General features: G+C 49.5%; 10 protein-coding genes across 10 annotated transcripts; 5 read left to right on the top strand and 5 right to left on the bottom strand.

The window, feature by feature from the left end:
* Window positions 1-166: 166 nt before the first annotated feature.
* On the top strand, window positions 167-394 carry BDV17DRAFT_282375 (CDC26 family anaphase-promoting complex subunit; the record flags this gene model as incomplete). The annotated part of the gene is made up of 1 exon (XM_073760189.1): window positions 167-394. One exon carries the CDS (start codon window positions 167-169, stop codon window positions 392-394), a length of 228 nt encoding a protein of 75 aa, XP_073614770.1.
* Window positions 395-1,041: 647 nt separating this feature from the next.
* On the bottom strand, window positions 1,042-4,114 carry BDV17DRAFT_115691 (uncharacterized protein). Its single transcript, XM_073753930.1, has 7 exons — window positions 4,029-4,114; window positions 3,303-3,926; window positions 2,911-3,252; window positions 2,563-2,844; window positions 1,954-2,504; window positions 1,448-1,896; window positions 1,042-1,390 (listed from the first exon to the last, which is right to left on the bottom strand). The coding sequence occupies exons 2-7, from the start codon at window positions 3,829-3,831 to the stop codon at window positions 1,081-1,083; spliced, it is 2,463 nt and encodes an 820-aa protein (XP_073614769.1). The 5' UTR covers window positions 3,832-3,926; window positions 4,029-4,114; the 3' UTR covers window positions 1,042-1,080.
* A 2,030-nt stretch (window positions 4,115-6,144) lies between these two features.
* BDV17DRAFT_282373 (iron-sulfur cluster assembly protein CIA2) lies at window positions 6,145-6,806 on the top strand (the record flags this gene model as incomplete). Its single annotated transcript, XM_073760188.1, has 2 exons — window positions 6,145-6,376; window positions 6,433-6,806. 2 exons carry the CDS (start codon window positions 6,145-6,147, stop codon window positions 6,804-6,806), a joined length of 606 nt encoding a protein of 201 aa, XP_073614768.1.
* A 139-nt stretch (window positions 6,807-6,945) lies between these two features.
* On the bottom strand, window positions 6,946-10,112 carry BDV17DRAFT_292205 (116 kDa U5 small nuclear ribonucleoprotein component; the record flags this gene model as incomplete). Its single annotated transcript, XM_073762321.1, has 4 exons — window positions 6,946-7,508; window positions 7,580-9,808; window positions 9,869-10,017; window positions 10,093-10,112. 4 exons carry the CDS (start codon window positions 10,110-10,112, stop codon window positions 6,946-6,948), a joined length of 2,961 nt encoding a protein of 986 aa, XP_073614767.1.
* A 294-nt stretch (window positions 10,113-10,406) lies between these two features.
* Window positions 10,407-12,349, top strand: erg10B (acetyl-CoA C-acetyltransferase). Its single transcript, XM_073753928.1, has 6 exons — window positions 10,407-10,440; window positions 10,543-10,740; window positions 10,801-10,850; window positions 10,913-10,988; window positions 11,048-11,537; window positions 11,613-12,349. The coding sequence occupies exons 2-6, from the start codon at window positions 10,676-10,678 to the stop codon at window positions 12,129-12,131; spliced, it is 1,200 nt and encodes a 399-aa protein (XP_073614766.1). The 5' UTR covers window positions 10,407-10,440; window positions 10,543-10,675; the 3' UTR covers window positions 12,132-12,349.
* Window positions 12,350-12,566: 217 nt separating this feature from the next.
* Window positions 12,567-16,113, bottom strand: BDV17DRAFT_282370 (putative ZIP family zinc transporter; the record flags this gene model as incomplete). The annotated part of the gene is made up of 5 exons (XM_073760187.1): window positions 12,567-13,714; window positions 13,770-13,958; window positions 14,795-15,682; window positions 15,721-15,952; window positions 16,072-16,113. 5 exons carry the CDS (start codon window positions 16,111-16,113, stop codon window positions 12,567-12,569), a joined length of 2,499 nt encoding a protein of 832 aa, XP_073614765.1.
* A 574-nt stretch (window positions 16,114-16,687) lies between these two features.
* Window positions 16,688-17,718, top strand: BDV17DRAFT_115536 (uncharacterized protein). The gene is made up of 5 exons (XM_073753927.1): window positions 16,688-17,003; window positions 17,053-17,328; window positions 17,385-17,443; window positions 17,497-17,561; window positions 17,615-17,718. Exons 2-5 carry the CDS (start codon window positions 17,098-17,100, stop codon window positions 17,677-17,679), a joined length of 420 nt encoding a protein of 139 aa, XP_073614764.1. The 5' UTR covers window positions 16,688-17,003; window positions 17,053-17,097; the 3' UTR covers window positions 17,680-17,718.
* BDV17DRAFT_115517 (putative LMBR1 domain protein) lies at window positions 17,672-19,794 on the bottom strand. Its single transcript, XM_073753926.1, has 3 exons — window positions 19,174-19,794; window positions 18,099-19,106; window positions 17,672-18,047 (listed from the first exon to the last, which is right to left on the bottom strand). Exons 1-3 carry the CDS (start codon window positions 19,721-19,723, stop codon window positions 17,869-17,871), a joined length of 1,737 nt encoding a protein of 578 aa, XP_073614763.1. The 5' UTR covers window positions 19,724-19,794; the 3' UTR covers window positions 17,672-17,868.
* A 118-nt stretch (window positions 19,795-19,912) lies between these two features.
* On the top strand, window positions 19,913-24,831 carry BDV17DRAFT_265514 (cleavage/polyadenylation factor CFT1). The gene is made up of 9 exons (XM_073758172.1): window positions 19,913-22,065; window positions 22,115-22,404; window positions 22,462-22,629; window positions 22,682-23,011; window positions 23,068-23,266; window positions 23,314-23,389; window positions 23,445-23,898; window positions 23,955-24,102; window positions 24,152-24,831. The coding sequence occupies exons 1-9, from the start codon at window positions 20,142-20,144 to the stop codon at window positions 24,631-24,633; spliced, it is 4,071 nt and encodes a 1,356-aa protein (XP_073614762.1). The 5' UTR covers window positions 19,913-20,141; the 3' UTR covers window positions 24,634-24,831.
* BDV17DRAFT_115496 (uncharacterized protein) lies at window positions 24,823-25,581 on the bottom strand. The gene has a single exon (XM_073753925.1). The coding sequence runs from the start codon at window positions 25,488-25,490 to the stop codon at window positions 25,005-25,007; it is 486 nt and encodes a 161-aa protein (XP_073614761.1). The 5' UTR covers window positions 25,491-25,581; the 3' UTR covers window positions 24,823-25,004.
* Between the last annotated feature and the right edge of the window lie 24 nt (window positions 25,582-25,605).

The raw sequence follows: 25,605 nt of genomic DNA, 5'->3' as shown, positions 1-25,605 counted from the left end.
AGAGTAAGTGGTCGAGCATGTCCGAAAAGATTCCTGTCGTCAGATTTCCGAGGCTCAAGTCACATGATCTGTGGTCGTGGATTCTTCCACACGTGGTGGTAGCCGTAGAAAGAATCGAGCTCTTTACCAACAATCACTCACACTACTCATCAATACTGTTGTCAACATGATTCGTCGAAAACCCACTGCCATTGCCATCACAACTGATGACCTTACGATGTTCGAAGAGGAGCGACTGCGCAAACTAGAACAGGAAAACAATGGTCACGGCTCCGTTCAGCATGGCACCCGCGTCAACTTTGACCCTAGCGATGAACTGAAGCCTCTACCTGGTGACAAGGCACGGATAGTCAGGTCTCGTGAAGAGCGTATTGGCGTCGGACAGCGCGCTTGATTTAAGGACTCCGGTTAGGGAACCCGAGATCCGATGCCAAATGTGGTGGTCGGTATGCACAGACTTATGTCCTCAAGCGAATCAACAAATCTACTCAACAAACCACTGTGGTCCTGGCTCATGGATCTCTGATATCGGGCGCGTATCCTTGGCTATCACTCAAATCGTTCTGGACGAAATATGCGCCAGTTGCCGGGTGGCAGTGCATGACAGACGTCTTCAAATTGGGCCACTCAACTTGCTGTTTATGAGATTTGTATCCAGACGTCTACACATCCGGTACAAATCACCAAACCCCGCGAGCATGGTACAAGGCAGAAGTGATACAGGGAAACTAGCGCTATAGGAAGCTCAATGGTGGGATTACGGTTCCGTAATTGCATTACTGCTCAAGATTCCGGGAGATTATGATCTACTGTGCAACTAAGCTTACCAAGAATAAACGACGCCAGCCAGGTAGAGGGCTGTCAAGCGACCAAATAGTAACCAGAATGAATGGTCAAGGGTTTATGATTGATATAACTCATGGGTATCATGCTGACTTTCGTCTCTATTCACTGTTGAATTGTACAATTAGATATTGCCCACCCCTCAATGCTACCATGTGAATTACCGTACCAAGACGAGCGAGGTAGGGCGTGGGTAGTACCATGAAGTTGGCGATAGTATGACTTTGTGTGCCCTTATCAACGTTGGCGTTTCGAGTTGTTTTCCATTCCCATATCAACAGAGTAATTCCATCGCCGTTTCAGACCGTGCGGGTCGTACACGCTTGCCACACTTTGCTGCCAATCGCGCGCTGTGAATACCACTGGTTGGGGGTTCATCTGTGATTGCGGGACTGACGAGGGTTGCGTGACTGCAATCTTGGCTGGCTGTTGATATTGCAGCGCATACTGATCCACCAATGCAGGCTGCATCCCTTGAGACGACCCGGGCATCGCCATTGGCGGCGAGTTTACAGCAGGATTGAAGGAAAATGCCATGTCCCATTGACTAATTAGGAGATTAGCAAAAGTGGATAAGTAAAAAAAGATGTTTGGCGGTCCTTACTTGATGATGCGAGTTGGGTCCCAGTTACTCTCATCGACTAATGGAGCTTCATTATGAACAGGATGGGTCGTGAGCATACTTGGTGCTTGTAGTTGAGGTGTACCAGCCTTCGAGTCTTCAGTGCCAGCTGATATCGGAGGGGTGATGGGATAAGGATGAAAGCCAGCTCGCTCCTGCAAGTTGGAGATTTGGCTGGGCTGTGGGTGATAATGTGTCTCGAGAGTAGGGCTGGGCTGGTACGGCTCTGATGGACTGCCGTAAGGGAACGTGGGTTTGAGTTCAAAAGGGCGGTTTATGTTGGCAGAGAAGGCTAGACGCAAAGAATCGATCTGTGCTTGTATCTCTGGCATCGGCCAGGCTGTTGAGCACCGTTCGAGTATCCGCATGTGACGTGTAAAATATTCCCTTGCGTCAGTGTGAAAGTCAGGGTCGGGAGATGTGATGGCAACCTAGAACCAGCATTTAGCCGAACTGCGCATTATTAAGAAAATCATAAGGTGACTCACCAAATGCAACATTGTGCATGTCAAAATACAGTAAATTGTGAAGTTGATGCCTCTTAGCATATAGAGGAGACCAGACAGTCCAAAACGAGCCAGTATTGCCTCTTGGAGCCTGCAGAGACACTTGGCAGATGAATAGCATAACGCCATGTGCATCTTCCAATTCCCATTCGCGGGAAATTTTGAAGCAAGTAATTGCGGTCGATGACAAAGGACTATACCCAAATGACAGTGCGAATGCATATTACCAACGAAATGAGACGGAATCCACGGAGGAGAGCCATCTGGAGGATAATTGACCTGCAGATCCGGTGGCAAGCTCTGCAACCAGTCGGTGAAAATTGGGTTGTTTTCAACAAACTTGGAATTAGACCCCCAGTCTTTCTGTCTCTTGATTTTGTGATAAACATCGGTGAGTATTCGAATGTTGCGAGCATTCCTAACAAAATAGGCATACTGCCTGGATCGATCGGTCTCGAACTGGTCCAGGTTCTCAATAGCCAATTCGGCATCCATATTAACTGTTTGGGGATCAACACCATAGTCAGAACGCCCTGGGAATGTGTCATTACTCGTCGCACTGCTTGTAGGTATATATTGAAAGTGGTATACCTTGTGGGGCACCTATCATGACCTCCACAACTAGAAGAGCCTGCCATACCCTAGTTTGAACTAAACACTCGACTGGGCTGAGGCTGCAGGCTCTTTCATCGACGTGGGTGTTGTAATGCTCATGAAGATCCAAGTCCTTGGCCATCGATATAATGGTCTTGACCGTTTGCCAGGAACGATAATAGTATCCTTTCTTGGGTAACGATTCTCGCGCTTTCAGCAGGAGGAGAAGTGCCTGAATCGTACTCAGGCGCGGCACATCCATGAAGCTAGATTCATGTCCTTGAACAAAAGACATTCAGAATTAGCATATCTTGCCTGCCATGAAGAGAGCGGAGGCGGACTCACTTGTTGCCAAAGCTAGCCACTGCGCCCCTTGAGCTGGATCCTCTGACAACCTCCCTGCACAGGCAAACAATGCTTCAAGCAAAAGAGGCGAAATTGATTTTCGATCGTGCTGCCACTGGTAATAAAAGTGCGCTCGATGAACGATAGGAACGTAGGGATGAATCCCATCAAAATATATTTTCAGATAAGCCATGACCTCATCATCGGACGGCATAAGTTCCGGGGGGATACGAATCTTGGAGCCAGCTCCAGTGCGGAGGGGTGGAAGACTCTCTTCCATCTCATCCTGAGTCGGAATTTCCGGTTCTGATTTGTCCATCCTCTGTTGGCGAATATATGGTGCTTTTTTCACATTTAGTTGTTGTCATGGAATAAGATGGTTTTCAACTTACCAATTCCAGTTTCGTCGATTCTTAGTTCGCCAAGTACTTCACTGAGATTCTCGGCAGTTGAATGCTCATTGTCGCCAAAGTCGATACCCTCGGTTGTTCCAATAGACTGCGTCTGGGTAACAGGAAACATCTGCTGAGTCTGGTAGGTATCATGAGCAACGGCCTCATGTGGCGATCTTGTTTCGTATAGACCTGGTTGTGTCGAGACGTTGGATGGCGTGTAATGTGAAAATGAGCCCACTCCATCACTGTACTGATGCAAAGCTTGTCCATGTGGCGAAACATTGTCGCGGTATGTTTGAGGAATCGCATAAGATGAAAGTGATTGTGAAGACTCCGGCCCATTGAGTGTGTCAAGCGAGTTGGGAGGATAAGATTCGAGGCCTTGCCCCTGAAAATCGCCTTCCTGGCCGATGGTAGGCGGTACACAGACTAGTTTTAGTCGAGTGCATGCTGAACAAGGCCAAGTATTTGTTGTAGCAGCGTCGCATTTTATTTTTCGCTTTCGACAGCCATTACATGCGCGCATGACTGCACAGGTTCAGTGGTGAGGCTCGGTGTAACGGAGAAGATACTTACCTTTGAGCCGTTTATGCCTATTATGCTCATCAACAAAAACATAGTCTGAAAGTAGAGTATTGTCAGCTTTCATTTGTAAAATAAATCATGAATGACAGTCACTGAATATTTCGCGGGATGAGGATATTATGAATTGAGGACCCTTACTTTTCTGACCCTCGCGAGGAGGGCCTGTTGGGGGCATATATGAGAAACCCTGCATCTTGGATTCGGGTTTAGGTTTACAGAGTAGGAAGATCCGAGATGACCAATTTTCGGACCGCGAAACAAGCTTGTCTCTAGAAATCAATACTGAGAGTCGCAAGGCCCGCCTTGCAGCAAAGGTAATCTCCGGAGCCGCAGACTGATTTTGAGCGTTGCTGGTACAATTGTCGACTGTGATGTCCAACGGCCAGATGGATGGCTTGTCAACACAATGCGGGGACCAATTGTTTTTGCGCGCACCCACTCGATATCAGGGCCAGGGGTTGTGTTTGTTGTATTCGCGATATACTTGATCGGAGATGAAGTGCGGAACCTCCTTTGTACAGAGCCCCGCGGAGAGATGGTAAAATTGCCGGGACAGCGTGGAGCAACTAAATATTTCTGGATTGACGATGGGATTGCAGGGTTGGAGTTCACAATCGCGGTACACTTGTTCGTGACGTTCAATGAGACACCTGCCTGTGGGTGCCCAAATGACTTGAAAGGTCGATATGCCTTGCAAGCGCTTGGGACAAGCACGGTAAGAAGGGTGGTATGCACGAGAATGGTGTATAGAGTCTGGAGTGCCTATGGCCGTCGCCGCGCGATGTCAGTGACTGTATAGCAACGATCTGAAGCCAGCCGGCGAGACGATTTAGAGTGGGCTGGTGATTTTGATGGGAACATGATCATTCTCCCGTCGGAGGCACACTATCGTACCTGTATCGCCCAGGCGCCATTCGGTAAAAAGCGCTCAATGAAACAATGCGCTCATGGATAGACTGCCAAAGGGACAAGGCGAGGGCCGAGGGTACTCACAACGGAGGAGTAAATGGAATTATGCGGAGCGCATTGTGCACTAGCAGCACCAGAGATTATATAAGATCCACTGCTGACTGTTGGATCGAGAAGGACGAGCTAACACAGGCGTTACACTTCCAATTGACCGTCACCTTTCATAAGGCGCGTCGGTCAATCAAAAGGAACCGGACCCGGTGCTCGACGGTAAATGTGATGTGAGACCTAGCGTACCAGGACCGATAACCAGGATGAAGTTGTGGCCAGGTATGAGCAGGAAGGATGGGCCGTGCACAGATACTTTTGAAGATTGCAAGTGAAGGTGTCGCTGGAGGTGCAAGGCAGGTCCACGGTGCGGCTAGGTCATAGCTACGATGGTTCAAGTATCGCGCGAAACGTAAGTTGTCAGACAATCGAGTCAGGAGTCCGGACCAAACACGGGGGTTAAGAAAGATAAAAAAGCAACAAAGTAGTGTAGAAGACAAGCCGATAGAGCACAACTAGCCGGATCAGGTCGCGGGAACGCAGAGTGGTAGTAGATAGAAGAATCGTCGACTGAATACCGGGCACCGGACGGTGGACAGTGGCCAGGAGGGATGGAGGGCGATCGCCTCGGGTGTTGAGGGGGCGCTGATGTGCGGCACGGCGCAGCACCGCAAGTCAGGCAGTTGGCCGCAATCCCAGTCCCAGACGCTCCCAGTGGCTCCGCCTGGAGGAACTTTGGCCCTTTCCTGATTGTTAGACTCTGGGTGCCTCCAAGCCCTACTATCCACCGCTACACACTCCGTCCTCTACAGAGTAGCTGGATCTACGCACCGTTTAGGTTCCTGGAAGCTTCTTAACCAGCGATCCTAAGAGTCTAAGCATGTCGTCCTTTGAGCCTTTGGCTTACATTGCCAAAGTTTAATGTCACAATGAAGGTTCCTGCATGTCTGGGCATCGTCAACGGCCGGTAGTGACTGAATGTAGTGAGTTTCTGCATTATGTGATGTCTAAGCAAATGGTCTGGAATCTGGATCCTGGACGAGGGATCCTCGAGTCCTTGACCCTCGGGACCTCGCGCTCGCCGCTGAGACTGAGAGCCCGAGCGGCGAGAGCAGTACCTACTAGTCACGCAAGATCAAGAGTGCGGGGCGTCTACCCCCCAGGAAGATAGTTGTTCCTTCGGCCCACTTGCCTCCGCCACTATCCTCAACTTCTAATGGACTGTCTTTCTAGTTACAAACAGGGCAAAGTATATCTCTATCACAACCCCATATCACCTCACTGCCAGCTCTTCACGATGGCTTCGGAAATGCAAAATTCGAACCCGACAATTCTAAATATTGCTGATCTTCCCACACGCCTTCGGCCGTCTGTCACTCAAAAGGCCGGCACATATGGAAGCGATTTCTTTGCATCAGCCTTCCCTTCTCTTGATGTCGACGTTCTTCCTGATTATTCCCCGCCGACCTCTGATTCTGAAGGTGACAATGACTTGATGGAGGAGCCCATCGATGAACAAGAAATATATGGTTAGACTTACCGGTTCCATGTATTAGCGAGAATTGTCTAAGTTGACGGCTTTTAGATCTGATATCAACCATTTCTGATCCCGAACATCCCATTTCCTTGGGGGCGCTGGCAGTGGTCTCACTTCCAGATATACTGATCAAACCCGCTCTCCCCAATGTTCCCGAATCGCCACTTCGGACGGTCACTGTTCTCATAACGCCCACAATCACTCATTGCAGTTTGGCCACTGTCATAGGGCTTGGCGTGCGTGTTCGGCTCGAACAATCTCTCCCACCTCGGTTTCGGGTAGATGTGCAAATCAAGGAAGGGACACATAGTACCGCGGACGAAGTGAACAAACAGCTCGCTGATAAGGAAAGGGTCGCCGCAGCACTTGAAAATGGCACGCTAATGGGCGTTATCGCAAAGATGCTGGAGACCTGCCAGTGATCCAACTGGCTATGTTGCTACTAAACTCTACTCTTTATCCTGAAGGAGGGTTTGTTTGTTGTGTCTTCGCCTGCGGGTTGTATTAACTGTCTTAAGCCATGAAACTGGTTACCACACCCATTTACCCCCCTAATCAGGGTCAAGAATCAAGAACGCCGCTCTCTTTCAAGCCTTTCCAAAGCTCCGGTTCCAAAAACTTGCTTACAGTCACGTCCTCAGCGAGGCCTTTTCGCCTTCTTGTCTTCAGAACAAAATCTCGAGCTGTCGCCATTGCAGAAGCCATTTCCAGCGGCTTCAACCTCACTTCGCGGTCCAACGGATCCCCAGGAACTACGCTCCACTTATCAAAGACAAGACTGACAGCTGCCTGTCCCTGTGTGTGAATCCGAAGATCCGTTTCGAAGCCAAAAGAGTCTATGACTGGAACCAGACCACGAACGGAGTATAAGGGTGTTCCCGCAATGGGTCCATCGGAAAGAACGTGGCCCCTTCTCCGTGACAAGACGGTATACACGGATGCTACAGCATCCGCAGGTCCTGTCATTGAACAAGAATAGATCGGCTCCATTAGACGAGGGGAGGCCATCAAGAATGATGAATAGACGGCTCGTCTGGCAGTGGGAATGATTTGACCGCCTCCTCTGTAGATGGCCTGGTCAGCGAGGGAAACATCTGTGAGTCTGAACTTTGCGTTGCGAATCGCTATATGTAGACAGGATATGTTAGCACATAAAAGGTCAAATATGATAGAGTATCAACAAAATGCAACATACGTTCTTCGCACAATGGGCCCTCTCGAGTGCCCCAGCTAAAGCCCTGTGTTATGGAATCCCTGACGCCCCCGAGTAGTTTCTTATCGACTTGTGACGGCAATGTATCATCTTGCAAGATATTCGGTCCCATTTCATTCGGGCCAAACGCCCATATACTTCTCGCAGCAAGTTTATCCCAGTCGTGCCTCTCCTCAAAGAATCGGGCCACTTTGCGTATTGGGTCTTTGATGCTGACTCTACCACCCTCGATGTCCTCAGCTATACCGTCGTCTAAAGGCTCGGCAATCATAGTGATTTTATTCAATTTGTTCGGTGTGATTGAATAGCACATGATAGCTGATGTCTCAACGACGGTTTCGCAGAAACGAGTGACCGGGTCAGAAACCTTGATTTCCATTTCGGAGAACAGTCGGCGTAGGTCATGGAGAACACAGTCCATATAGAGTTCCCCTGTTCCTAGGACTATATGTTCCCCCGATTCTTCTACCTTTGTTGAGATCAGTGGGTAACTCTTGTTCACTTTTCGAAGTCCCTCGAGCATTTTTGGAAGTTCGGACGGGTTGACGGGTTCAACAGCGACTTTGAAGACAGATTCGCTCATGTGTCGAATCGGTTTGAAAATATGTGCCTCCTCATCATCTTCAAACTTGTTGGACACCAGAGTTGCCGTCTTGACGATAGAGTTATCCACACCTCCAAGGAGGACTAGGTTTCCTGCCGTGACACCGCTTGTTGGAATATTATACCGCGTTTCGGCGATCCATGTATCTGAAATGGTAGCATTAACCATGTCTTCCTCATCGTCAGGAGTATAATTCTCGCCAAGCACTCGAATTTGGAGCCCCGGCCGAGCTGTTCCACTCAGTATCCGCCCAAGAGCATGGAAGCGCGAAGCATCCGTGCTTGCCAGAAGCTTTGTAACATGAACCACCAGAGGCCCATCCGAATCACACCTAGCTATTGCAGTTGCCACTTTGGTATCCGTAGGACCGGTGTAGTATCGCTCCAAGGCTCTCTTCGCGCCCTCCGCCGGGGAAGGAATGTGTTGTAATACCATGTCGACGAATCCCCCGGCGGGACCAAAGAACTGTTCACAGACCAAATCGAGCAGCATTTTTGCATCTGACCTTAGCTGTGAGGGCTTCAAGCTGATACCCACGCTAGCAAGCGTTTCCTTCAAGTCCTCAGGGCTTTCACTGAGGGAGTGCGAGTAAAGCTTGTAGATGGGCTCCAAAACGAATTTGACGAATGTCCGCTTAGAGTTCTCTTCCACCCCTTTACGAGTGAATTTTCGACTCCTGGGGTTGAAGAAAACATCCCCCCAAAGACGTAGAGCAAAGTCTGCCGTCTCAATCTTCGGGTAGGTTTCGGCATACATCTTTGCGAACGACTGGAGAGTGAAACACCACTTCATCGAAGCACAGGCGAAGGCGACATTTCCTTTCTCGGGGCTCAGCCGCCGTTTCTCACCATGGCCGGGCATTATGCTCTCGATCACTGTGTTCACCTCCTCGATCACATGTTTCAGCTTGAAGTAGGCATCGTTCGGCGGAATTTTCAGTTCCAGAATCAATCTGTCTATCTTGTTCACTACCAGCGTTAGGGGAAGATCCTCCAAGACGGCGTGTCTAATGATCTGCTCGGTATTGGCTTGTACCCCCTCCACGACATCAACAAGAAGAACGACGCCGTCAACTAGCCGGGATGAGGCAGCTACTTCGTCCACAAAATCCACATGCCCGGGGGTATCGATAATATTGAACAGGTGTGATTTTCCTTTCGAGCTCGGAAGCACCAAACTCATAGGCGCTGACTTGATGGAAAGCCCTCGCTTTCTTTCCAAGTGGTGAACGTCGGTGTAGCGAAGCTGTTCCTCCCTTTTTCGCCCTGTTTTCTTGTCCAGCCGCTCAGCCAAGTCATGTGTCTGCATGACAAGCATGTCCATGAACGCGGTCTTTCCGTGGTGCAGGTGGCCGACAAGCGCGACATTTCTCGTTTGTTCGGGGAAATTGAGAAGATCCGTCATGAACTCGCGCGAGAAGAAGACCGGTGGCAGCTCACTTTCTTCGATTGCGAATCTCTTCTGGGTAACTGGCGCAATGATGGGTTCGGAAAGAGGTTGCGCATCCTCTTCCTGTACCAACGTCTCGACATCTTCACCGTATATTTGTTGTGCGCTGGGATAGTACTGCTTGTCCTCGTGCAAAATAACGGCGTTGGACGGCCCTTCTGTAACGCGTTTTGGTGTTAGAATAGTCACACTACTGGAGCCATGAAAGGGCAGCGCACCATAATCCACTTCCATCAATTCCTGCTGAGACGCCTCTTCGTCGTCATCTGCACCGAATGCTTCATCATAGTTGAAGGCCTGCGGTTTGACATCTTCCTGTTCAAGCTCTTCGTCGGATTCTGCGGCCTCGCCGATGTAATTCCCGAATCTGGGTAGCTGGTCAGTCACAAAGAACGCGCTTGTAAGAAGCTAGATGAGAGTTCCTAGCTTGATCAAATCATACTCATCGTAGAGATCATCCATTGTGTTGCCCGGGGGGAGGGGGACTGCTCCAGTTGCACCGAAGCTGTCAAGGCTGGTGGTGCATTGAATGCTTTTTCGCGGCCGGTACGAGCTCTTCGGGGTAACTTCGAGAACTTCTGCTGACCGAGCTTGGCGTCCCGATTTCCTGAGCCGCCGCATGCAATTTGCAAACCGGTATTCCACCACAAAATTTAGGTAAGAAAAAGTGGGCAGATCTGGAAGATTGTTACTCTTAATGGCCAAGAGGCTTGCCGTTCTTTTTATTTTTCAAGCATAATAGAACAGTCCCCCATACGCAAATTTACCTTCTTGTGCCTCCTCCTACTACGTATTCTCCGTCCCACCCCACCTCGCCGACACCGCTCAGCCTGTCCTTCATTTTCAGGTACATAAGGGGGGTTGACGCTCTTGTCCGTTGATCGAATTCTAGGCTTCATTCCTTAGTTATCTTAAGCAGAGCCATTGTGCGTTCGTGGATCAAAACATCTTCTACCAAACTTGATAACGCCACCCACCCCCCGGGCACCGATCTTTATCTTCCTGCATTCAATTCATCCCTCAATATGGCTGCTCTTCCGCCTGTCTACATTGTGTCTTATGCCCGTACGCCCGTAGGCTCCTTCTTGGGGTAGGGAATTATACCTTTATATGCTTATCGAAGGCCGCTGACGTGACATTAATCCTATAGTTCTCTCTCAAGCCAGACAGCCCCGCAGCTGGGTTCCCATGCTATCAAAGGTATCACGGCTTTTCACCTCCAGACTCCTCTTTTGCGCTTGCTAACGAGCCTTCGACTTCAGCCGCCGTCGAAAGAGCGGAGGGCGTCAAGCCATCTGATGTCCAGGAAGTTTTTTTTGGAAACGTCCTTTCAGCAAAGTGAGTATTGAGAATCGCAACCGTTTACAATGAGCAATGCTCACCTCTGGGGAACAAAGTGTTGGTCAGAACCCTGCCAGACAATGTGCTCTCGGAGCCGGCCTCGAGACGTCTACGGTGTGTACCACTGTCAACAAAGTTTGCGCCTCAGGCTTGAAGGCCGTCATCCTCGGAGCGCAGACTATCATGACCGGAAATGCCGATATTGTTGTGGCTGGTGGAACCGAGTCTATGTCGAACACACCCCACTACCTTCCTAACCTTCGTACCGGCGCAAAGTACGGCAACCAGACCATGGTGGACGGTATCGTGAAGGATGGTTTGACGGACGTGGGCAAGCAGGAACTTATGGGATTGCAAGCGGAGGAATGTGCGCAGGACCACAGCTTCGACAGGCAACAGCAGGACGATTACGCCATTCGGTCTTACGAAAAAGCTCAGGCTGCTCAGAAGGCTGGCCTTCTTGATGATGAAATTGCTCCTATCGAGCTGCCCGGCTTCCGAGGAAAGCCTGGTGTTACCGTGTCGCAGGACGATGAGCCCAAGAATGTATGTCACCATCTCTTGACATTCACTGAGTCGGTGTAACTATAGGCGGCTTTTATTGACAAATATGTCGAACAGCTCAACCCCGATAAGCTTCGTGCTATGAAGCCCGCATTTATTCCTGGAAGCGGAACGGTGACAGCTCCCAACTCCTCTCCTCTCAACGACGGTGCTGCTGCTATCGTCCTAGTATCTGAGGCCAAATTGAAGGAACTGAACTTGAAGCCGGTTGCGAAGATCCTTGGCTGGGGTGATGCGGCTCAGCAGCCTAGCAAGTTCACAACCGCCCCCGCACTTGCAATTCCCAAGGCTCTCAAGCATGCTGGTGTCTCCCAGGATGCAGTTGACGCCTTTGAAATCAACGAGGCTTTCAGCGTGGTTGCCCTCGCCAACTTGAAGTTGCTTGGCCTTTCTGAGGAGAAGGTCAACATCCACGGAGGAGCCGTAGCCATCGGCCACCCTCTCGGAGCCAGTGGTGCACGTATTCTGACAACCTTGCTCGGAGTCCTCAAAGCTCGGAAAGGCAAGGTCGGCTGCGCAGGTATTTGTAACGGTGGCGGCGGTGCCAGCGCCCTGGTTGTCGAGTACCTCGCTTAGAAGCTCCTATTTTTGTAGCCGTCTCGATTCCGCGGCTCATCAAACAATACCGATTCACCATAATCCCTGCCATGACCTTATGTATCTACTAGAAGACGTCTCCTTATATGCTAGTCAGAATGTCTAGTCATGTAGCGTTTGTTCGCTCGGTCGTCTTTGGGACGATTACCTCGAGGCAACGCGCCACTCTTAGTATTCCTCGACTGAGTTGTGGTATTCGAATTCCCGGTTTATGCGACATGGCGGTATTCCAGAGACACTACGCCGCTATTTCGAATACTCTGTGCGTACTCTATACAAACTGATATTCTTACCTGAGCGATTTCTGAGAGTTGTAAGGTAAGAGAAGCTGGTGGACATCAACATATATATATGTATTATGTGTACAAGGTGAGGATGAGCTGTCACCGTGAATTTTCTTCGTCGGGCTATAGTTTAAGCGAAGGCACCCACGAAAGCCATCAGAATGGCCCCAGCGGCTACAGCTATACAAGCCTCGACGCGCCGCTGGCCACGTAAAGTCACATAACTGTCTTCACTCAGAAAGTCCTCGGCAAGAAGTTCCACCAAGCCGGCAAAGAGCAACAGCCCGCTGCTTATTGCATTCGTGATCCCGACCATTAATAGACCGGTGGCACTAGCTGGATCATAAAAGTTATGTAAAACAAGGCCAATGGCCTGACCGATTGGAGTTGTGGTGCCGTAGGCAAGGGACATGAGCCACGGCTTGATCGATGAAGGGGGGAAGAGATCCGGAATCAGCGACGCAATCCGCGAGCCGAGAGCGAAGCCTTCAAACGTTTGGTGGAAACAGATAGCCACAAGAAGAACAATGAAAGAGGTTCCTGTAGCGACGCTGACTGCCATTCCAATAAAGACACTATGGAAAAGGATACCGGCCTCAAGGAGGAGGCATTGCAAGAGCTGCCGCTGAGGGTTCTGCAACGTCAACTTAGGATCCATAGCCGACACCCCTGATTGGGAACGATGGTGGTGAGTGTACGCTCGCGGGTGGTTATTCCTGTTTCCGCGAGGAACGTCGGGCCTGCCAAGTTCTCCAGAGTCAGAAACCGCATCCTCCTTCATCAAATTTGTCGAAGAGCCCTCTGGGCTTAAATCTTCGGTCCAGCTTGATAAACGATCATCATACGCTTGTCCCGGCGAAGGCACGCGGGTCCTGTGCATTGGAGAGAGATGAATGTTGTCTGTTGGCCCTGTCACACCGAGCCGTGGGTCTTCCGGAACACCAGTATGTTCATCATTGTTGAGATCGACCCCCTCGCTGATCAACTGGTCATATTCGCTGCCATGGATATGACCGGCCCCCTTCATGGCAAAGAACATCTCCACGAGAACGACGCCAAAGACCGAGACCATCGCGACGAAACCAGCCATGGCACGGTAACTCTCACTCCAGAAGCGAGGAAGACAAGGGTCAGTCAAGGAGACGAATGCTGTTGGCAGTAGATGAACAAAAGCCGTAGCAATCAACACGCCCGTCCCAAAATGTCGTGATATGAACAAAAATCTCCGAGGTATCGGTAAGCGCGGAAACCGTCGAGCGAGAATGGGGAATGAACAAGCTTTCCATGGACATAATCAGCATGAGTAGTCACCATCAAGAAGACGCAAACATACCTAGTGTGCTTAGCACTAGGATGAGGAATAGCGCCATGACATGGAGCGGGGTGTTGTAGGCGCCTTGTCTGACCGATCCACATGCAGGTTTGGCATTATCAGAGTCGCGGTATACATTTCGACGGGAGAGTTCCGCTCGTAGGAGGGCTTCTGGTATTCCTGAAAGCGTTGCAACGCTAGATTGGGACTCTGTGGAAGCTTAGTTCTGTGCAGTTGACACCAGGGTAGAGCACGCCTGGCGGAGCAGTTGATGCGCTCTAAACTCACCTATAATTTCCATATCCACATCACGTAGCATTGACTATCGTAGAAGTTGTTTGTCCGTTGGTCGTGGGTTTTTTTTTTTTGCTCCCGACGCATTTATCACACGGGGCCCGGTCGACAGATTGTTGTTGTTGTCCAATTCGGCTGGGATTCGGTGCCGGCACCTTGAATAAGAAGACAATGTTGAGTCAAGATGCTACTTCAGCCCAGCACTGCGACGAAGTCCAGTTATATGTTGAAGGGTGTTGAATAGTCTATAAGTATAGCGTTGAGCCTTGAGGACACACGTTGGCGTTGAGCCATTATCTTATCAATCAGGCAAACCCTGGATTATATAATAGGCCTTCGGCTCCACGCTCGATCGACACGGTGTTGGCTGAGGGCTCAAGTTACGGAGTACGAAGTATACAGAGTATGATATCTACTCTACCTATTAAGCTCCAGGCGAACGTTAGGACTGATGAGGACTCCTAATCATGGCTCAATCATGGTTCCAGCAACCTGACTGTTTGCGACGATATGTTGGTAGCCCTGCGCAATTCATGGTAGACATCCACGGGTAATCTCTCCCACGGCTATACAGAGTATCGAGTGTATATAAGGTGTGATCTGTTGACGGTGATGACGATGGGGTAATCGATTTAGTAAAAACAGGTCTCAAGTGGGCGTCTATTCGAGCCATCAAAATAGTGTTTATCACTGTGTCTATTACCTATTTCTAAGCTTAGTCCATCCGCTGGTCCCTCTTGATCGAGCTCTACTAGTAAACCCAGCTCCCACATCTTGCTTAGCTGCCATGATACTCAGATCTGCCAAGCCGGATCGAGGATTTTGCGCTGCGTCTGAACCACCAGGCGGGTCAGGCGGGACTGGCTGCGTCTGGTCTTTGGGTATGTCATCCCACTCTGTTTTCTCCAACAACTCCCATTCTGCACTAGCCATTTCACCGTGTAATGTCGATTTCAACCTGTCAACAACTTTCGTCGGAGTCGGTAGTCTCCAATCCCTGACGAAGTCGGTCCCCTCAGATGCACCTAGGAAAGAGTGCGCGGTGCCGTGGGAATAATGACCAAGCATAGAGAGTGATTTGGTCCGTTTAATGGTGGTCCTCGAGGCATCTTTGGGTGTTTTGATTTTCGCTTGAGTGTCGCGACCTGCAAGAGCTCTTACCATAGTTGACGATTGCCCAGGTGGCGCAACAAGGAGCTGCCACAGGTTCTTCCCGACATCACAAACGTCCTCCCACGACTCAGACCCTAGATGCAAACCTTGGCTTCGACACAGCCAAGACACATTCCAGGCGAGAAGGGCGACACCTTCAATGAAAAGAGCATAGGACCCAGAATCTTCCTTGGCTAGTTTGGGGAGACTAGTATCAATACATAGAGGCCGAGGGCGAGGCAGGGGAGCACGTGTGTCGGTTGAGCGCAATATTGTAGGGTTTGAAGACGTTGATCGGTCTGAATATGGGACTGAGTTTAGCTCCCGTGGGAGATACGATGCGGACGGTGTGTAGATGGTCGCGCTAGGATAGTTTCTATGTGGAAGCGTTATCTCTGCCGGAAGCCTTAGCGACAGGTAATGGGAAACGAGGACAAGGATGTGGGCAATGTAGGAGAATGAGGTTGAAATATGGTCTGGTGTGGCACCTGTTTTCGTGTATTAGTGTTTGACCTGAAAGCCAGACAGGAGAACTTTCCATTCATTTCTCGGAGGTCAAGAATGCTCACGCCACCAATAGTGTAGATTTCTTTGAGACCATTGTCTGTTTTCCTGACCTTTTGCCTTAAACCGTAGATGCTAGCAGCTTCCCGGCACAAGAATATCCTAGCCTCGGCCGTCTTGGTGTGGTTAGAGTGCCAGGCGTGGTCCGTTCTCTTGATATTGTGTCGTATATTGTTCAGCACCCCCGTCTCCCGCTCCGGAAGCTGAAATATAGCGGATTCCGAATCGGAGCGTCGTCGCGCTAGGCTTATTCGGCGCTGGGCGATATCAAATTGCTTATCCTTGATGCGAGACCGTAGGTTTTCAATCTGACCCGCGAGGACTTTGATTCGCGCGGACGATTCGGCTTGCTCATTGCTGGTACGTTGGAGTGACCATTTCAGATTTCCTCTTTCCTGCTCCGTACTGTGATTCTCACTATGGCTCGTATCCTTCCTTTGTCCTCTGTCGAGATTCACGGCGCTCTCTATCTGCTGACCTAGGTATTCTCGTTCTAAAAGAACACTTGCGTGGTTCAAGCGTAGCTCGTAGAGTCGATTTCGGGCGCAGGTTGGGCAAATTAGTTTTGATGTTTGAGCACGCGTACATATGTCGCAACTCATTTCAAGAGATGTGAAGCCGTTTGATTGGACTTTGAAGCGATCGTCCAAAGTCCCAAGTCATCGGGTATCGATCAGTAGTCCGGCTGCTCAGGTTCGAGCCCATATGTATTGACTGGGGCGGTTGCATAGAAAATGATTTTGATCATATCTCACTTGCGGATAGTTCACGAGCAGCTATGGCGAAGGAGTAGTAGGCATGTGTGAGTACAGTGAGAGTTGGATGTAAGGACTGTCGGAGGTTAGCACCGTACGAGCGTAGACGTCACCTGATGGGGCCTCAGGCAGCGCACGACTCAAAATACTGATACCGTTTCAAACTCGTCTCGTCGAATTATTGTCTCCTGGTGGTGTGATATTGCAACGATATTTGTTGCAATATCGTGCTATATGAAATAGTGAAGGTGGATAGAGTTCGTTGAGCTTCCAGATATATATTTACAGGCGGAATAGAGGTCTCGGCATCGGACTAGACTTGATTTACCTACAAAACACCAGACCATTGGAAGATAGGTATCGTATCCGACCAGCGGCCTCCAATAGACCCCGCAGACATACCTAACTTGCTCCTTCTGCGAGTCAAGTACGGGTGCCACCAATTCACGAATCGACGCTACTGACATGATATTCCATTATCGATCAGGCCGTAAGCAGCATGATCCCCATACACAAGACTCATCTGACCACGAATCCAGGTTGATAGCTCAAACGCATCTGGCAGCTTCTGCAACCAATCTAACATGGGATCCGGTGACAAGACACCTACTCGTCTCCCTGGTCCAAAGTCCGGGTCGACTCGAGGCAAATCCGCGGGTGAGCAGCGGCGCGTTGCCTCGCAAGAGGAATCGCAGCTCAAAGAGAACATCAAGGACTATGACTGGTCTCGGCTTGAAAGCAATTACATACAAATAATGGATCAGCATGAAAAATCCGAGGAAGAGCTGCGAGACCATATTGCGAAATTGCTTCAGGTACTCCATAACAGTGGCAGTAAACAGACAGTGAACACTCTAACGATATTCTCTAGGTATTTACAGCGTGGTCTCAGACTACCGTTGAGCATGATGAAATCAGGGCCTTGAAAAGGTTGGTCACCTCGTCTGGATATCATGTGCATAATTCTGAGACTACACCCGCAGGTTCAAAACACAAATGCACCATGTCCAGGATTCCGAAGAGAGCTTGGAGAAAAAGAGGAAGCATTGTATGTCATCACCGGCCACCCTGACTGTGTTGACCACTAACGGGTGCATGCAGATACGGATGTTGTGAAGGCATTTGAAAGTGCTCTCGCACTTTTGAATGACCGCGTGAGGCAATAGGCATACACCGCCGAGCCAAGTTGGTCGTGAATGAGCCCCAAAGAGTCTAGGGGTCTGAAAGAGAAAAAAAATACAATCTACATGTCTCGAGTTCGACGTCTAGCATTATCATCATGTTCGCTAGCAGCGGTTGTGAAAGCCGCGAAATTGAAAAGAGCCGAAGGACCAGGGCCTGAAAAACCTAATGTCCTAAGTGTTCTCATGTCTGCTGGTTCCACCGATAACACCCTGCCACCGAGCATCAGTATTTCTCCTAGAATTTGCCAAGAGAGCCTCCTCCTCGGCATTCTCAGCGTCCTCATCCAGTTGCCGCTCGTCCACCTTGGGAGAACGTAGAAGCGAGATGACGAGAGCGAACAAAAGGATACCTAGTGTGATTGTAAGTATGACTATGGACCAGGGGGGATGAGATAACCCACCAAGGAAAGCAAACTGCGCCCAGAAGCATATTGCACCAAAGAGAGGGAAGCTTATGGTCACTCTGTTTAGCAATGTGCTGGCGACACTAGGGGTGCAAACTCGCTTCGCAGCATCATTGTCGGCCGCTTCCGAGCAAGGTTTGATGAGGTGTCTAGTTTCAGAACAATCTAGATGTACCCCAGACAAATCAGGCGAGCGGTCACAGAAAGTTTGAGGTCCAAATGTTGCATATTGAGGCGCAACAATCATGGATATTGAGTAATTGATGGCCAGAATTGCTAGCATCAACATGCCAGTCATCAGTAGTAAAGCTTGTGGTGATGTATGGCCCTTTCGAACCTTGAAGATGTTGATCCATAAGAATCGAATGCCCACAGTAGCAATGCCGATCACCGAGCAGAAGAAAAACAATAAAATAAGCAAGGTGAATATCACATAATCGATTGGAAACAATTTGGCCGATTGAACGAAGATCTGGTTGACGGGGTTGAAAATATTGATATGCCCAAGAATATAACCACAATGGCGTTTGCATATCGAGTTTTTAGCTTTGTCAATAGAAGTCAGGAGCATAGATACCCAAGTGAGTAGCACGAGGAGGAATAAGATCAAGCCACCCAAAAGCTTGAAAGGGTGGAAGAACGCTTCAAGCTTGAACCATGCTTTCATCAAAAAGGGTTGAGCATCTCCCTCTGACTCTTGCGCCAGGCGCTGCCTTCTAACCAGTGTTCTTTCCTCTCGCACCAGAGAATCCAACTCTCGGCGGTCTTTGGAGGACAATAACTCGGCATTTCGGCCACAGCGGCCTTCCAGTTGGCGCTGCCGCTCCCGATTTGATTCAAGCTGTACAGCAGAGGTCGAGGTTAAACTTTGGTTCGATAACGTGGGACCGCCTTTGATTAAACGAATGGGAAGCACAGCTAGTCCTGTGGAAGTATGTAGGACATACACGCACATGCCAATCGTGATCAATAAGCCAAGAGCGAAGGTAAGAACGCGTTCACCACCTGATAGAGAGCAGTTAGCACAGTGAATTGCCCTTGTAAGCCAGAGCAAGGGAGAGAGAGGCCTTACGGTTCTCGCGTAAGAGATTTTTGAAGAAATCCAAACCATGGTCGTCGCTGTCTCGGGCGACAGGCACAAAAAAGCCGACGAGGAACAGAATGACAAGTATGACAACAAATGATAGTGTATATTTGGCAGCACCCCAGAACCGCTGTCCGACGGATTGCTCGCCCGCCTGCGCTGCCACTTCATCATATTCTTCATACCAGAAATAGGCAAATGGGACAACAAGAAGGCAGAGAAATGTGTCCACAGAGTACAAGACGAAGTATACAAGGGAAAGTGAGAAAGTGATTCCATCCACTTCTTGTTGAGTCGCCCAGTCCTTTCGCTGGCCCACAGAAGAAGAGACGGTGGAAGAAACTAGCGCAACATCGACAGGTAGCAAGAGGGTGGTCGCGAGAAGACACGAGATGGCCACAATGCATGTCAATGTCACTGATGGCGAGCGGTCGCGAGGAGTTTGATAAACATAGATGAATATTGAGGCCACCACAACGAGGATGGCCACCACGATTGCATAGACGGCCCAAATCAGAGACGTTTGCAAAAGAGCCATGTTGCAGATATAGACAGACGATGCTGTCGAACCATCCAAGGCTCAGAGTACAGAGTCTACTCTGTAGCTAGATAGACTGTGGATAGAGTATGAGAGTTACGTCATCCGAGGTCAAGCAAATACATAAAGAAATCACGTGCCAACGTGGAGCTCCCGTCGTGCGGAGGAAAAGGATAACGAGGACTGGATGCTCACTATTGCAGGAGCGATCCAAAGGTCTCCAGGGGCGACACCGACGGCCCTTAAATGCATATCGACTAACCCGATACTTGGTTTTCTGACCTTTATACGTTCCAGGCCTATGTACGCCAGTTCGGCGATGTCTTCGGCCACGCATAAAAGGTGAATTGAGTGACACGCGAACTTTTTGGGAGATCGGTCTATAGTACGCGGACATCCCTCGCTTCTTCCCGCCGAGATGCAGTGCTATACGGAGCTGCTACCTCCGACAGGAGTCACTCAGGCGTTGGCGGTATCCTTTCTCTCCGCCTCTGCCAACAATTTGATCGTCGCCAGAACGTCGCTTCTTCAGATATTCTCTCTGCACACTGCGCCTTCGGACTTGGGGAGCTCGACCGACAGGCCAGCCCAACGGGATCAGGAAACGCATAAGCTAGTCCTGGAGAGAGAGTATCAGTTGCCCGGAACAATAACCGATCTCTGTCGGGTTAGGATTTTGAATACAAAGAGCGGCGGAGATGCAGTCCTTGTTGCCTCACGAGATGCAAAATTGACCTTGATGGAATGGGATCCGGAGCGCCACGGTATCTCTACCATCTCTATTCACTACTACGAGCGCGATGATATGACTCGTAGTCCCTGGATGTCTGGTTTGAGCAATTGCGGAAGCATATTGAGCGCAGATCCGAGTAGTCGATGTGCGGTTTTTCAATTCGGTGCTCGGAATCTGGCCATCATACCTTTTCATCAGGCTGGGGACGATTTGGTGATGGACGACTATGGGTCTGATTCGGACAGTGAGAACAGGCTTAACGAAGCCCTTCAGACTGAGAATGTTGGACAGAGGCATCAGACCCCATATGCGTCTTCCTTTGTCTTGCCCCTGACGGCATTGGACCCTTCTATCCTTCACCCCATAAGCCTGGCTTTCCTCCACGAATATAGGGAGCCGACTTTTGGCATATTGTACTCACAAGTTGCAACTTCAAATGCCCTTCTTCACGAACGGAAAGATGTTGTCTTCTATACGGTATTTACGCTCGATTTAGAACAACGTGCTTCTACAACCTTGCTTTCCGTTAATAGATTGCCTAGCGACTTGTTTAAAGTGGTAGGTCTTCCACCTCCTGTAGGTGGATCGCTACTTGTTGGCCCCAACGAACTCGTGCATGTCGATCAGGCTGGGAAAACCAATGCAGTTGGAGTCAACGAGTTTTCTAGACAAGCTTCTTCGTTTTCCATGACAGACCAATCGGACTTGGCCCTTCGGCTCGAGAACTGTGTTGTGGAGCGTTTATCTGAGGACAACGGAGATCTTCTTTTGGCACTTTCCACAGGGGAGATGGCTCTAGTCAGCTTTAGACTCGATGGAAGATCAGTCTCGGGGATATCGGTCCGCCTCTTGCCCGCCAAAACAGAAAAGTTCTTGGCATCAACCGCCTCTTCTTCGGCTTTCCTGGGTGATGGGAAAATTTTCTTCGGTAGCGAGGATGCGGACTCTGTGCTGTTGGCCTGGTCTACAATGTCAGCGGCAACGAAGAAGTCTAAACAGAGCAGTTTGAGGGATTCGTCGGATGACGAGCAGAGTGAAGACGATACTTATGAAGATGACCTATACTCTTCGGTGCCTGATACAATGGGGAAAACATTACCGGTAAACTCGCCCGCTGTTGGGTCGGGTGACTTGAGGATTCACGACAAGCTGTTCAGTCTGGGGCCCATCAAAGATGTTGTGCTCGGAAAGAACCATGCCTTTCCGATCAGTGAGGGTGCTGCGGCGGCCGGGCCCTCTGAGCTTGAGCTAGTGGCAACTCAAGGTTCGGATGAAGCTGGCGCGCTGGTGGTTATGAAGCGGGAGATTGATCCTTATGTCGTAACTTCAATGCCGACAGAATCAGCAGATTCACTCTGGACGGTATCTTTGGCTCAAAAACCTTTGTCGGATAGCAATGAGCGAAAAATTCATGACTATGTCATACTGTCCAAGAAGGAAAGTTCTGATAAAGAGGAGTCTGAAGTATTTGTTCTTGGAGATGAATTGAAACCGTTCACGGCACCTGAATTCAACCAAAACCATGATTTGACGTTGGAGATTGGGACTTTATCGAGCAAAAATCGAGTGGTCCAGGTATTGCGGAACGAAGTTCGAAGTTATGACGCCGGTGAGTATCCCAGTCACTATTTTTCTCGAGCACTCGCTGATCATGTAAGATCTGGGACTGGCGCAGATTTACCCCATATGGGACGAAGACAATAGCGACGAACGAGTGGCTATTAGTGCTGCCATTTCGGACCCTTATGTTGCGATTATACGTGATGATTCTACGTTGCTACTGCTCCAAGCTGACGATAGCGGAGATTTGGATGAAATAACTGTGGTTGCAGACGCCCCAAATCACAAGTGGCTGTCCGCTTGTCTGTACACTGATAATTCTGCTTTCTTCAGCTTGCCTTCGGAAAGCATATTCTTGTTTCTGTTGAACCAGGAGCACCAACTATGTGTAAGTGCGCCCGAGTCTCATCTTTGTGTGTTTGCTAGTACTGATGAACTGAATCAGATTCACCGGCTCCCTGACGCAAAACTAGTGTCAACCATCGAAGGAGTTGGGTGTTTACCACCTATTTTATCAAGCGAGCCCCCGAAGCGATCTACTACACGCGAAAATCTGATTCAGATGGCTGTTGCAGATCTTGGTGACTCGCATAGCAGCCTGCCATACTTGATTGTATGAGATATTTTCGACTCTTATGGAAACATACTAACATCGTCCCATACAGCTACGAACGGAAGATGATGATTTAGTGGTGTACAGACCGTTTTTGACCGGAACTACTTCCGAAGACCTAACTGGTTTGAGATTCATCAAAGAGGCAAACCACGTTTTACCAAGGATTTCCACTACACAGGGAAACCAAGAACGAGGCTCGCTTCGACTCCTATCAAACGTCTCTGGCCATAGCGGAATTTTCATGCCTGGGCCTTCTGCTGGCTTCATTTTTCGAACCTCAACTACATCGCCCCATTTCATTCGCCTGCGAGGAGGCTATACCAAAGGGTTAGGCTGCTTTGATTCCCCTGACAAAGGCTTTGCTTATCTCGATTCAGAAGTGCGTTGTTGATCTTCCAAGAATTGTAGTGCTTTATACTAAGATTCGGAATCTAGGGCATCGTTCATCTAGCCAAGATCCCAGATGGGACACAGCTTGGCCACCCATGGGCATTCAGGAAAGTGCCAATAGGGGAGCAGGTTGATCAGCTAACCTACTCAATCGCATCTGACACGTATGTCCTGGGTACCTGCCATAGATCAGCGTTCAAGTTACCAGATGATGATGAACTGCACCCCGAATGGCGTAGTGAAGGTCCGTAACTTTCCCCCCGCTTCTGGAGGCAAGCTAATCGACAATAGATATTTCTTTCCTTCCGGAAGTGCACCAAAGTTCGCTCAAGGTCGTCAACCCGGCAACGTGGTCAATTATTGATAGGTATGTGGTCAGACTGCAATGTGCTATTCAGAACTACTGAACTGATAGAGTGAAGCTACTCCCTAGAGCTTGCCGAACATATAATGGCTATAAAGACCATGAGCTTGGAAGTCTCTGAGATCACACATGAACGCAAGGATATGATTGTGGTGGGTACCTCGCTGGCGCGTGGAGAGGACATACCCTCTCGAGGTTGCATATATGTCTTTGAAGTCATCAAGGTGGTTCCGGACCCAGACCAACCGGATACGACCCATAGGTTGAAGCTCATTGGAAAAGAGCCTGTCAAGGGAGCCGTGACTGCGCTGTCCGAAATCGGTGGCCAAGGCTTTTTGATTGCTGCGCAAGGACAGAAGAGTATTGTTAGAGGTCTAAAGGAAGATGGAAGTCTTTTGCCTGTCGCATTCATGGACATGCAGTGCTATGTCAGTGTGATTAAAGAACTCAAGGGGACCGGAATGTGTATCCTCGGAGATGCAGTGAAGGGCCTCTGGTTTGCTGGCTATTCGGTATGTTTATCTTGTTTCAAACAAACGAATCCCTCTTAACAGGTCTGCGCCTATAGGAAGAGCCCTATAAAATGAGTCTCTTTGCAAAAGACCTGGACTATCTCGAAGTCCAAGCAGCAGATTTCCTGCCCGACGGTAACAAGCTACTCATCGTCGTTGCTGATAGCGATTGCAACCTCTACGTACTCCAATACGACCCCGAAGGTGAGCTGACATCCGAAGCAAAGGGCCTCCAACCTCTGACCATCCACAGACCCAAACTCATCCAACGGCGACAAACTGCTCAACCGCAGTAAATTCCACACCGGCAACTTTGCCTCAACCGTAACCCTCCTCCCACGCACCCTCGTCTCCTCTGAACTCGTCATGTCCGACACAAACGAAATGGACATTGACAACGTTGCCCCCATCCACCAGGCCCTCATAACCTCGCAAAATGGCTCCATTGGCCTAGTCACCTGCGTCCCCGAGGAATCCTACCGGCGCCTTTCGGCCCTCCAATCCCAGCTAACAAACACCCTTGAGCACCCATGCGGCCTCAACCCGCGCGCCTACCGCGCTGTCGAGAGCGACGCCAGCGCGGGGAGAGGTATGCTCGACGGCAATCTGCTCTTCCAATACCTGGACATGAGCAAGCAGCGAAAGGTTGAGATTGCGGGGAGAGTCGGCGCCAAGGAATGGGAGATCAAGGCGGATCTTGAGGTTGTTGGGGGTGATGGGCTTGGGTATCTTTGATCGTTTAGCCGGATGCGGATACAGAGCGCTTAAAAATGTTCTTATCTCGAATCAATTTTTAAGGACTTCAGAGGACCAATTTGCAGCCGCACGCACGGAGCATTCTACTGCTTATAGTACTTAGCTTAGGATCTCGAACTTTGTTATCTGATGCTAGTAGCTGGGCAAAATGGGTCCCATCTATCTGTTGATTAGTTCATTAAAATCCAGATTATCACACAGCATAGCCCCGTCTAGCAGCTACAGGAGTGCACGCATTACTAACCAATGCTCCTGGACTAGTCATGTTGATTAGTATATTAAACGTCTCGAAAATGCTCTTGCACTCTCGTTCCTTTTGGTCGATTTAGCTGCCTGCCTGCCATCTACCCTCATGTCCATTCCAATGCAACCACCCATTTACCAACCCAGCCCGGCAGAAAACAACCAGCATATGCGGGGTAATTATAATAAGATGGGACGGGAAATACAAGAACATTTAGGATAATAAGGAAGCCAAAACGGAAGTTATCTTTTCGCATGCACAAGAAGATGCCATATGCCCTAAACGGCCAGCCGAATCTTGTTACTCCTGGAAGATCATCAAGATTTGTTTTTTTGGAGTTCCCTTGCCCAAGAGAGGAGAAGTATAATCTCCAGACAAAATAAATATATGCACGAGATGAAAACAGGAAGAGGGCCCTCCGTGACCATAACGCAGAGCAAGGAATTCGAGCAAGAACAATAAGAATGGAGAAATCAAGACAAAAAGGAGACCAAAGGGGTAATCCAGTAGACTCCGTCGCGCCATTACCCAACCACCCAATAGTCATGCCCATAACCGTACATGTCCTGCAAAACATAAAAAAAAAGAGCATATATCATAGTATGAGAAAACTCCTGAAAACATGCCCATCCAGATGGACGTTCGAGAGCAATAGCAAAAGTTCGGCATGGCAGAATATATAAGCACAGCTGAAGAATGTAGCACGC

This window comes from Aspergillus undulatus, assembly GCF_047715775.1.
Source record: "Aspergillus undulatus strain CBS 261.88 unplaced genomic scaffold BDV17scaffold_30, whole genome shotgun sequence".
Taxonomy (NCBI): domain Eukaryota; kingdom Fungi; phylum Ascomycota; class Eurotiomycetes; order Eurotiales; family Aspergillaceae; genus Aspergillus; species Aspergillus undulatus.
The sequence above is the reverse complement of the archived record's forward strand: the minus strand, read 5'-3'. Positions and strand labels throughout refer to the sequence as shown.

Coding starts and splice junctions, on each gene's coding strand:
- BDV17DRAFT_115691 (XM_073753930.1), bottom strand. CDS start 3,831: ATGCGCGCATGTAATGGCTGTCGAAAGCGAAAAATAAAATGCGACGCT. Junction 3,253..3,302: donor AATCGACGAAACTGGAATTG/GTAAGTTGAAAA, acceptor ATGTGAAAAAAG/CACCATATATTCGCCAACAG. Junction 1,391..1,447: donor GACCCAACTCGCATCATCAA/GTAAGGACCGCC, acceptor TCTCCTAATTAG/TCAATGGGACATGGCATTTT.
- erg10B (XM_073753928.1), top strand. CDS start 10,676: ATGGCTGCTCTTCCGCCTGTCTACATTGTGTCTTATGCCCGTACGCCC. Junction 10,851..10,912: donor GGGTTCCCATGCTATCAAAG/GTATCACGGCTT, acceptor CTTCGACTTCAG/CCGCCGTCGAAAGAGCGGAG. Junction 10,989..11,047: donor GGAAACGTCCTTTCAGCAAA/GTGAGTATTGAG, acceptor TGGGGAACAAAG/TGTTGGTCAGAACCCTGCCA.
- BDV17DRAFT_265514 (XM_073758172.1), top strand. CDS start 20,142: ATGCAGTGCTATACGGAGCTGCTACCTCCGACAGGAGTCACTCAGGCG. Junction 22,066..22,114: donor AGTTCGAAGTTATGACGCCG/GTGAGTATCCCA, acceptor TGATCATGTAAG/ATCTGGGACTGGCGCAGATT. Junction 24,103..24,151: donor ACTCCAATACGACCCCGAAG/GTGAGCTGACAT, acceptor GACCATCCACAG/ACCCAAACTCATCCAACGGC.
- BDV17DRAFT_115536 (XM_073753927.1), top strand. CDS start 17,098: ATGGGATCCGGTGACAAGACACCTACTCGTCTCCCTGGTCCAAAGTCC. Junction 17,329..17,384: donor ATATTGCGAAATTGCTTCAG/GTACTCCATAAC, acceptor GATATTCTCTAG/GTATTTACAGCGTGGTCTCA. Junction 17,444..17,496: donor GAAATCAGGGCCTTGAAAAG/GTTGGTCACCTC, acceptor CTACACCCGCAG/GTTCAAAACACAAATGCACC.
- BDV17DRAFT_115517 (XM_073753926.1), bottom strand. CDS start 19,723: ATGGCTCTTTTGCAAACGTCTCTGATTTGGGCCGTCTATGCAATCGTG. Junction 19,107..19,173: donor AAATCTCTTACGCGAGAACC/GTAAGGCCTCTC, acceptor GCTCTCTATCAG/GTGGTGAACGCGTTCTTACC. Junction 18,048..18,098: donor GGCGCAGTTTGCTTTCCTTG/GTGGGTTATCTC, acceptor CAATCACACTAG/GTATCCTTTTGTTCGCTCTC.
- BDV17DRAFT_115496 (XM_073753925.1), bottom strand. CDS start 25,490: ATGCTCTTTTTTTTTATGTTTTGCAGGACATGTACGGTTATGGGCATG.